Source organism: Psammomys obesus, unplaced genomic scaffold, assembly GCF_907164565.1.
Source record: "Psammomys obesus unplaced genomic scaffold, mPsaObe1.curated_primary_1811, whole genome shotgun sequence".
NCBI lineage: Eukaryota > Metazoa > Chordata > Mammalia > Rodentia > Muridae > Psammomys > Psammomys obesus.
In genome coordinates, this window is record NW_026596039.1 from 4,438,844 (window position 1) to 4,450,209 (window position 11,366).

General features: G+C 44.9%; 1 protein-coding gene across 1 annotated transcript in view; it reads right to left on the bottom strand.

The window, feature by feature from the left end:
* The window catches only part of Tecta (tectorin alpha), a 69,864-nt gene extending 58,809 nt beyond the window's left edge, over positions 1 to 11,055 (bottom strand). The window contains exons 1-5 of the mRNA XM_055622125.1: positions 10,992 to 11,055; positions 7,945 to 8,078; positions 5,111 to 5,398; positions 1,315 to 1,452; positions 739 to 904 (exon numbers count right to left, since the gene is read on the bottom strand). Of these exons, the coding sequence (XP_055478100.1) occupies positions 739 to 904; positions 1,315 to 1,452; positions 5,111 to 5,398; positions 7,945 to 8,078; positions 10,992 to 11,055 (790 nt within the window). The remainder of the gene's footprint in view (positions 1 to 738; positions 905 to 1,314; positions 1,453 to 5,110; positions 5,399 to 7,944; positions 8,079 to 10,991) is intronic.
* Positions 11,056 to 11,366: the final 311 nt, after the last annotated feature.

Here is an 11,366-nt window from a genome sequence, read left to right on the forward strand (position 1 = left end):
GACTACATGTGGAGATATTATCCAAAATCCTGTTTCCTGGATACTTGTGAATACGTAGGAGGCAGGAATCAATACATGTCGATACTCCTGTGAGAACTCCAGGGCTTGTGCACATCTGAAGAGATTTGGTAGTTGAGAAAAAGACACCATACTACAGAGGCCAATGTGGTGAGAGCCCGCTGAGGAGGTGCCTTCAGATGGACCTGGAGCGGCCTTGACTCCCCAAAGAGAATTAGAAACACCACTAAAGCCCTGCCACTTTTTCTTTCTCCTTATACTAGGAGCTGCAAATTTACCATTACAGGGACCTGGCAACAGTCCAAGTTCACCCACTCCTGTAGAGCTACAGAGTGCAGATGGCAGGACAAGAGTAAAGATGAAGAGAGAATCTTAAAAGGGGGGGGGCACTACAACAACAAAAATAACTCGAGACAGGAGGGCTCCCTTCTGTCCATCTGGCTGAGAAATCACTCAAGGCCCTGCTCCGCTCTGGAGAGATTCCAAACTGGTAGCCGCTCGCACAGCACAGGCAAGGGCTTCGGAAGTGTACCACATGCAGAGCTGCTCCCAGGGTGATGAATGTGTGTGCTAAAATTACCTTGATCTCCATCACGCAGCTGAGAGATGTCAAAAGAGTAAGGCATTGGGAATGAGTCCGCCCCGTAGCCGGAAAGCTCACCTGTCAATCTAAAAGATCCCAGCCCCAGCTCCATCAGAGAAAAGAGGAAAGCTTTTTACCTCTGGAGGTGCAGCCATTGGCCGGGTCAATTTCCTTCCCATCAACTTTAAATGCCCAGCGTCCCGGAACGTTGACATTTGTGGTTTCTTGAATATTTACAATTTCAGGGGTTCTTGACCCCGGAAGGCTGAAGAAATTTGTGAGGTTTCCGCCATTAAATCCCGCCTGGAGCGCACACACACACACACACACACACACACACACACACACACACACACAGAGAGAGAGAGAGAGAGAGAGAGAGAGAGAGATTGAGATTTTGAGCACTCATCATCCCTATTAGTTAGCTGACCCAACTTCTTTACTGTAAGAATTCGACACAGTTGGAAACAAAAGATTACTTTTTCCTGGACTCCATGAAGCCACCATTCAAGGTGTGAAAGGCCTGCCTAGTTCACTCCATACCCAGAGTAAGGTATCAGAGTTGGACAAAGCTAGCCCCTCAGTGCACCTACAAGATCAGACTCGTGTTTCTAGAGCAAAGGTATTAGCAGGACTGTCCCTGATGCTGAGCAAAGCAAGCAAGGGTTGCGGCAATTTAAATCTACAAGAGGATTATACTGAGAACTCCTTACCTGTGCCATCACACCTCCAAGGCCTGTCAGAGGGTCGCCACCACTCGCTGTCCCAGTAGTCCAGTTGATTTCATAGTAATTAAAGAGTGTGAATGTGTAGGAGCCGTCAGACACCAGCACGGCCTGGAAGGTGTTCACCTGCAAAATATGCAGAAAAGCTTATGATTCATGTTCCCAGGAGCTCATCACCCAGTGGTGGCTCCCCTCACTATCACTATCCCCTCCCCCACCAACAACCACGATGTACCCTCCAAACCCCAAACAGCTCTGAACCGCACTGCAGCCCAGCCCTCATGCTTTGTCTTCTCTCGAAATTTGTTCTCGCCTCCAGTGCAAAAGAGTCAGATGTGTAGGACTTCGCATCCAAATGAGAAATTCCCTGAGATAAACCTGGAGTCTGACTCAGTGCCCCTGCCTTCCCCCAGTTAACTCTCTTGGACCAAAACAAAAGATTCAGAGGCCGCATCTGAGCATGCGATCACCTGAGATCACCCATAGATGGCAGCATGAGAATAAAGTATAGGAAAGAGTCAAGCCAGGGATCTCAGCACAGCAGAACAGCAGGGCAGGGCAGGGACACAGTGAACCCAAAGCTCCATTAAAGTGGTCCTCTGGAGTGGGCTCTCTCTGTTCCTGGAAAACATCGCTAGTCTGGATGAGATGTCTCCCCCTTTTAAAGATGAAAGTTGGAGAAGTGATTTTTAAGAAGCACTTTCTGGAAAGAAATTGTACCTCTAATTGAGCATTTATGCATTACTTTGTATCTGTAAAATCCTCAGTGCTCAGCTGTAACTCAGACCGAAGCAAAGATGGGCAATGGCTTGGGTTCATTCCACTTAGAGCTAAGCAACTGAGGACTACGTGAAATGAGCTGCTGGAAACTGGGCAGCAAAGACAGGACTATGGAACGTGGGATTGCAGCCAGAGCATGCAGCCTACCTCTCAGAGCGTGCTCACTCCATGCTACCTTAAATCTTAAAATTTTAAGAGGACAGAGATGTTATAGAAGTCCAAACCTTGCAAATGGTTCTCAGATATAAGCTGCATCCGGCTTCAGCCTTTACTGATTCCTTTTCCTACTCCCTATCCTTGGACCTGTGTATTCAGGAAGTGCAAATCAGAACAGAATTAAAAGGAGCAGTTAAGCCCTTTCTCTATCCCAGCCTCTTCCCAACTGCCTGATGGAATCCCAGTTAACATTCTGTACAAGAGCAGAGGAAGACCCAAATTCCTATCCTGTGTAATCAGACTGGGGTGGAGGATCTTGGAAACCCATTCTAGACAGTCCCAGGGAGCAGGACCTTGCTAGTAAAGAAAAGCCCTTTTTGTAAAAGGGAGCCTTCTCCTCCAGTCCTGTGCCTGCCACAGCTGATGGTGTTTATGATAGAGTTGGCTGGGTATATGGCTTCATTCTTTGGGCCCATTCAACAAAAGAGGAAAAGTGGGACAAAGAGATGAATGATCAGTAAACTCAAGGTTTCTACAAGATGACTAGTGGGGCCAGATTCAAAGGATAGATGCAAAGTCAAGGTCATGCAAGGTTTGAAGCTAGGCCCTTTTCATAGCAGGATTCCCCTCAGAACTGAATTTTATCAGTTGGAATATGTTGGAAATACCTTTGGCTCAAGCAAGTCTTGAGAGCAACTCAGAAAATCACTTCATCACTTCTTACTCCTAAACCAACCAGCCACCCAAGACTGACGACATCACTCATGAACACACTCACCCCACCTGCTCTTTGCTTACACACTCATCCCTGTACACACATAGTTTTCCAATACTCATTCTAAGACCTTTCCAGATCTGTTTTTGAACAATCTTGTTTCTCAAGAATTCTTATGTCAATTTCTTATGACACTCCCTGGAGGAAACAACTGAAGAAAGAGTTTAGGAGCCACCCTACAGAGTCCATTGTGAAGCCTTTTCACTGCCTCTTAGGGGGTTTGAACTCCTATTATTGTCACCCTGGAGCACAGCAATTGTGGAATTTTTTTGTGGGGATTAAGAAATAGCTCATGCTGGGAGAGGTGCCTCACGCCTGTAACTCAGGGAGGCAGAGACTGGCAGATCTCTGTGAGGTAAAGGTTGGCAAGTCCCGGATAGCCAAGGCTACATAAAGAAACCTTTTCTTGAAAAACCAAAAACCAGAAAAAGAAAAAAAGAAAAGAAATAGCTGATTACATGGTCCTCCTTAAACACATCCATTTCCTCTTCAGTTGGGCTTCCGTGACACTCACTTTCTTCTCTTAAGATCCCTGTAACACCATGTTTAGTGGACCTGGCGATTGGTGGTTTTGGGTGGAATAGGCGGGCCCATTTTAAAGGTTGGGATGGATGGACATTTTGTGTTCTACAGAAACCATCTTTTTTTTTCCCCTCCAGGAGCTCAAAGCCCTTCAAAATCTCATCACTCATCCTCAAAGAAAGAGATCGCACCTGCTTTAGAAACTCACTCCAAACTACAAAGCAGAAAGTATCTAAATTATCTCGCGATTTTTACAGGCAGTAGAGGTTTATGTGGGGGGAGAAATGGTGGTCAGCATTTGATGGCCATTTCTTCTCTCCCCTACCCCTTCACTGACACTAAAATTTATCGATTGCTGGCACCTTGCATTCTAACGCTGTAAGATATGAGGCTTAAAGGACATAAAACATCGCCGGAGGAGTCGTTACTGATCCATAACGTGACAGAGGCAAACGTATGCTTCTTTGGAGGTTATTTCTAGCCAATGCATCTGCTGCTTAAATGTGTGTCTCTCTGTTCTGCAGGACTTCTAAGCAATAAAGTGCTTTGGGCTGCTCTAGTCAGACAATGCTCAAACACATTCTCATTCAATCCTAGCTATGAATTGCAAGAGCAGCACTTTTTAACCTCTCTCTGCTACACAGAAATTTGTGTTCCACCCCTGAACAGTCAACTCTTGCCAGGAAAACAGATGGAATTAGAAATAACCCTAAAAAAAAAGAGAGAGGGGAGATAGTTGTTTGTTGTTGTTTTTTTTTTTTTTTAAGTGTCTTTGCTTACTAGGAAACTTAAGTTGAGGATGCATGAGATTGAAATTTCAAAAATCTCCACTACCATAGTCATCCAAACAAACTGTACACATTCATGGAAACTGGGGTTTTGTCCCTTTAGGCAAAAAGTTGATTATCTCTATGATATTACCAGAGATAATCTTTTTTATTTGACTGCTCATTTGGGATTTCAGAGCAGATGCTGAAACTTTATTCAGGAACTGCTTTAACTGCCCACTCTAATTAACATCAAATATGAATCATTTCGGCCCTGGTCACAAAAAAAAGTCATAACATAATAAAATGAAACAGGCTGTTTGTGCTCCAGTCCATCACCCTGCTTTTCTCTTGCTACCAGATTTTATGGAGAGGGAAGAAAAAGCAAATTATCAATGGTGAGAAACATTTGTGCCCCTGGCAAGAGAAAAAGACCTTTGTTTCCCCCACAAGATTCCTAATCACTGGGCCTGGAATGAGTCTCTATGCCTTGATCACTCGCTCACAAAAGGGAATGCTACCTACTGCAAGAGTATTGGCAAGAGACTCCTTTTAGACACTGGTAATGAATTGTGACCAGAGTGACACATCTGAAATATTTCAGCTGATTGGACTGGTTCATGCTGATATTTTCCTCTGTTTCCTGGAAAGCGGGTGGCAAGACCCATTAGTTTAACTCAAGCGAACTGACATTCCTCCATTCGACCAATTTGATTCCTGTTCAGTCCTGAGAATGGACAGGACGTCAGAGACACAGAGGAAGGTGGAAAAGGTGGATGATTACAGGGGTGGTACTGCTGCCTCCGTAAAACGTGACTTCCTCCCAGGTCACAATGAAAACCCAAGTGGCAGAGAAGGTTGTCATGTCTTTGAAGTACTTCCTGATGTCCTTGGTGGCTCTCCTCAAGATGGCAGGGTCCATGGTCTCTCTGTAATAGATCTCACCCCGGATTCCATTGTGCACATCTGCCCAAAATGGAGCAATGAAGGCCCTCCCATCCGTCAGGGGAAAGGACTCCGGTGTAAACTGGCTCACTAGCACGTTGAAGGAAACAACACCATTGTTATTGACCTACAAAAATAAGAAAGGTTTTGCACAGTGGACCCGAAAACAGAAATTTCAGAGTCACAAACCAAGACAGACATACAGCCAAACACATGAACGAAAAGGGCTTTTAAATGGCTGGCTTTGAAGCCCTGAACAACACCTCCCATTGTTCACATGAGGAGGTTCATTTACTCCCGGACACACTCATTGGTTTCCTTTCACTTTCAATTTGTAGTCAGAGTCAGTCCTTATTAATAATCAGCCTCATTTTCATGTTCTCTGTCCTATCTCTATTTGCATTTATTAAGTCCAACTGGGCTATGGAGTCTCTCTCTCTCTCTCTCTCTCTCTCTCTGTGTGTGTGTGTGTGTGTGTGTGTGTGTGAAAGAGAGAGAGAGAGAGAGAGATATAAATTGAGATTATTAGGCTAACCTGGAGATAATGGAGACAAAAAAATTGTTGAGAGTCACAGATGTAAAACAGAGAAAAACAAACATGAAAGAATAGTTCAGTTTAATAATTGAATAGCTCCACGGTGTAGCTCGAGTCTTACTGTGTAATGAAAGATGAAGCAAACACTCCTTTGGTGAATTCAGATCTCAAGGTGCTGTGGGGGAGACATTAAAACAACAAACAAGCAAACAAACAAACAACTTCTCTTGATGTCATGACTACTCCTTCACTCAGAAAAAGAACAAGGTGAAGGCCTAAAGATGTCCAGTTTCTGTCCGGCTCCTGTCACTTGAGAGCATCTTTAAAGTATCTCTGAATAAAAATGGAGCAGTTCACGTTGTATATGTAAATGACGACCCAAGTTGTGTATGTAAATGCAGGCTCCTGCATGCTCGGTTAATGGCTCAGTGAAAGCAGGGAATGACAAAACCTTACTGTACTGTGTTCCCTCAGTTCACTTGGGACCTGAAATCAATCCTGTGTCTGAGAGAAAATGACTTAATCCGGTGGCTTGTGTGACTTCAGTGACAGAAACACATGTGGTGGGAATACTTGCCGTCCCCGAGCAGAGAAAATCTAGGGATGATTGCCCTCTGTGTCAAATTGTTTGCTATAGTCCTACCAATCAGCAACAGGGTAGACATTACTGGTGACCCTAGTCCTATGGTGAAGGCTTTGCAGGGACTGAGGGTACCTCAGCTTGTGTTGGAGGAGAGCCCGTGAGGTTTGGAATGTGGCATGGCCAGAGAAGAGGGATGTTGGGAACCTGTTGTCTTCAAGCAGCAAAGAGCCACACAGAGGCCTGCAAATGATTGGAGGATGGCACTACACAAAGCACTGGGAACTTGGGGTACAGCTTACACTCAAATGATCCTGGTCTGTCTTTCTGCAAGACCATGAATTTTTAAGCTCGGTTGTAAGACTACACAATGGAAGACAAAGAGAAACCGAATGAAACACATGCTCTAGAGGCCTGGGAGGTTCTCTCAGGCACAGTTCAGAGAGGCCCCTGTTGTGAGAACATAACAAGCATGCTAGGATGCCAGAGCCATGTGTTTGCTAGGGAGAAAGAGGTGTAATTAAAACACACAGGCTCACCTGAGGAGGAAGCTGGCAGAGACTCGTGTGTTTTGATATATGCTATGGTTGATATCAGTGGCTCTCAGACTTTCGTGGGCACCAGGATTACCTGGAGAGCTCATTAGGGTAGATTAGTAGGCTCTCTTCCCCGGTTTCTGAGTCAGCTGGGGTCGAAGGTGACAGCACAGGCAAGGCTGCCGGTGTTTCAAGAGCCCTTAGGTAGTGTGGTGGGAGAGGGAGTGATTTTCTAGCTATACACTGGAAACTGCTAAAGCACCAGACTCAGTGGCAGGCATGGAAATGCCCCTCAATTTCATTTGTTTGTTCTTCCAGGGCAGGGCACAGACCTAGGGTGGGATGTGGCCGAATCTGCCTATGTCTCCCTCAGCCTAAGAGGGAAGAGACAAAGCCAGATTCAGCTTCCCCGGACCACAATCTCCCAGGCAGCAACCCCAAACATCCAAACTACAGAACCTGAGAATGCAGATGCCCTGGAGAGCTCTGACTGCCAGTGAAGCTGCTTCCTAGCACAGGCTTGACCACAGGACCCTCTGCCTTAGCTACAGACCTAATTCTGTCAACAACTTTTATGCAATCGTTGATTATCCATCTCTCATGCTCTAGTTCGGCTTCGAATTGGTTGGAAGCCCAAGAAGAGCAGATGTCTAAACTTTTCACACTCCCCAGAAGGGAGCAAAAAAATGATACTGCCCCTATTGTGGTTCATTGTATCTTTTTTTTATCTTGTTGAGTGGCAGAAATAATGTGCATGGCATTGGGCCTCGGCTTCACTTCTGTGTTTAATCACCCACAAAGGCAATTTATTGCCCTGTATACTCCTCCACTATGAACATCAGCCATTAAATATATCTTTGACTTTCTTAATCATAAAACCCATCAGCTCATGAAATCTCAGAACTTGTCGCTTTGGACGCCAATAAATCCCCAATCCTCAGGGCCCTGGAAGAGGATTTTTAAGGTGCTTTCCTTTGTGACAAACAAAAGGGAGAGAGCCCAGGGGCCGCCTCTGCACTTACATAGACGGTGCGGTAAGGAACACCAAAGAAGAAAACCGGGATGGCCAACTTAATCTCAGATGAACTTCCATCGTCTACTTTAGGGGTTTTGGTGTCATTCTGCCAAAACGGATACATGAGCTCCCTGGGCTGAGCTGTCGAGAGAGATAGTGGTTAGATAGGTTAGATGGCAGCTGCCTCTTCCATTTGGCAAACTACTTCCCTCCCACACACTAAAGCCAGCTCGTCTGAGCATGATGTACAAGCCAAAGGCAAGGCAGACGGCCTTTCCACTCTGAGCCTATGCTATAGCTAGCTGACCATCTTGTGCCTCTGGGAAAGAAGAGAACAAAAGGGACAGTCTCTGATTAAGACGGAGCCCCATGTGCTTCATTCCTGTGTGTCCATGCATCAGAGAGATCAGTGGTGACAGTGAGCAGGAAGGGCATACCACCGTAGGTACCTGGAGCTCTCAGGGTACAGATGGAGAGAATGTGGGTGTAGCCACAGACCCTCCCAATCTAAGAATTCTACTAATTACTAGGATGGTTGTGGCAGCTTTTCCTACAACTCCTTTCCTTCCTGCCACACAGAGCAGAAGGCATTAAAGTCCAAGAGGAATGGTAATTGGAACGGGCACAAAGGGAGGATGAAAGGGTTAGTAGTAACTGCCTGTGAGTGACCTTGACTGAGACTGGCCCAAGGAGCTCTGCCCAGTTCTATCTACAAAAAGCAAATATGGAATCCTCCAGCAGAGGGATGTGTGTATGTGTGTGTGGGTGGGTGGGGGGAAGCTGGGGTGTGGAGTGCTGGAGTTTCCCATGCAAACTCTTGCAAGGTGTGTCCCAATTGTTGGGAAAAATAAGACAGTGTCCCCTAGGGCCAGAGCTACCAAGCACCCGGTACAGCTGCACCTCTGAAATAATCTACAAGTCATGTCTGGATCACTTTTCTCTGTCTTTGTTCTTTCTTGTATTGAATGAAAGTTGGACAACAGAACTGTTTTCTTCCTTTGAAGATTTATCTGTAGTTTTCTGGGGGTAGGGGTGGGGGTGGGGCAGCTGATCCATGTTGGATCCTGGCCATAGCCCTCCAGCCCATCCAGAGGCTGATGCCCAACGTCATGTAGGCCCTCTCTCCAGGAAAGTCCCTGCTTTGCACTGATGTAGCTGAAAGGATTGAGAGAACTGGCGAAGACCTGTTCTCCCCATTGGGGAGCCTTTTAGTGAGCAGACAACAGCCCCTGAAAAGAGCTTGAGTTGCAGACAGACAGCAGCCAGGAAGGCGAGGCAAAGCGGCAGCTTCCTAGTTCTGGATGGGGTGCGTAGGTGTAGGCGCACCCAGACAAATGTTCAATCTCTGCCTGGGGGCAGCAACCCCAAAAGCAGGTAAACTAGTCGAGCCATTAGTATTCACACACTGTCCCCACAGCTCAGAAGTTTCTGGGAAGCTGACCAAATGCTAACCTGTAGGAGATGCTGTAGCTGATTTAATTCAGGAGCATTCAGGCAATGATGTGTGTTGGATGTCACAGTCAGTACACAGAAAGGCTCTTCGAACATTTTTACTTACATTATGGTAACAAAGTGCACATTTCTAGGAGACTAAAAACTTCAAAAAATTCTTTGCCATCTTTAAACATAGGTACTTAGTAAATTTGAAGGTGATTGTCTTTAATTACTTCTGCATATAGAGTCAAACTACAGGTTTGTCCTTCATGGGGAGCTTTTTGGGAGTCTTGCCTAGCATGGAAAAGGGCTCCAGTTCATATGGCATAGTAATCATTTCATTAACCAAAAGTTAATTGGTATTTTGTACAGCACTGAGCAATTTGCTAGAGAAGGTACAATCAAAACCCTGTTTAAGGACACAGAAAACATTGGCAACAGAGACCCAACTTCTCTCTCTGTTTCAGGATGCTTCACTTAGTTTGTGATTTTGATCAAAAGTAACAGAAGTTTTCCATCTTAACATTGCAGATAAGTACATCGCATAAGGTACAACCTCAATGAAGATTTGTTGAATAAAATAGGGCACTCAACAAAGGGGCGCAGACATAAACAAGTGATTTCCATCTCAGAACCTACTCCTATTGAAAATAGAACTATTGGCAGCGAGGCCAATCGATAGTGTCAGAGTTAACAACGGAAACACTATCCCCACCAAGGCTTGCTCTAAACTGGGAATCACACAGTAAATACAGTCATGTTTCCAGGGTTTTTATCTTTCACCAGAGAAAATTACACTTGCTTGCTGTAGCGGTGGAAGATGGAGCCACTAGGATTATTGTAGGGAAATCACTCTACTGTTATTTTGGGTTCTCTCCTACAACTATCGGTTCACCCAGTCCTAGGACAATGGGGCTGATCATAAAGAAAAGGTTCATCTAAGACCTAGGACCATGCAGCAGTTGAACTTAACTAACAAAATAAAGGTGCTTTGAATATTAGTCCTAAAAGATCAAGACTTACGTTGCTTGCCCTAGATTTCTATTCTGGAAACCCACAAGCAACGGTAGGAAGACATACATGTGGTCCTTCACTAACTTATTGGAGATATAGAGAGAAAAGAAGGGATCATGAGGGATGAGGGAGTTAATTAGCTTATTTTATTTGCAGCTTTAAAGTGCTGGCCGGTGTCATAGGTCCCTGAGAAACAAGACGTCATCACCAAGGCTACTACTGTTACTTCCTGCCTTTGGCTTAAAATAAGATCATTCTTTAAAGTCTCCAACATATACTAAATGGCTAAATGGGGATCAGTGATGAGAGAAGGGGTGGACACCCTCACTTCCTACAAATAGTTACACTAGAATTAGTCTGAGTTATTTAAAAGAACTTCATGAGTATATACAAATTGTGTTCGAAGTTAAATAAGAAAAAGTGAGCATCATTCAAAGTTAATGCATTTTACCCTTGACAACAGAATTTAATTTACTTTTTTTTTTCCTTGTCGTATCTGCAGACACATGTACACCTGCCCTTGCAATTATGGTGCCAACAAAAGTGTCTCTTTATAAATTCAAGAGCATGCTGATCAAGAGCGTTATGAGATGCTGGCGTACTCACCTTGGTGCTGTACAAGTGCGAAGATGAAAGAGACCCAAATTCTAAGTAATGATGAATAATTCATCCTGGAATTTTAAAAAGAAAAAGGAAAAAAAAATCCCCTGCTTGCCAGAGTAAATAGAACACCAGGTGTGTTTGGTGGCAAATCCCAAGACACACCATCACCATCACAGAACAAATTCACATCCCAACACCGATCGTTCAGAGTAGGCTGTAATTCCCAGAAGGCTCTTGGGTCCTCCTCAGTTCAACACTTGGGTAACAAAGTAGACCCCCAGAAGAAGGCTGCCTATGAGTGTAGGTTGTCGGGGAGTTAGATGGGAGTAATGCAAAGAGCAAGAGGAAGCTGTCTACTCAACTAATAAAGAAAAACAG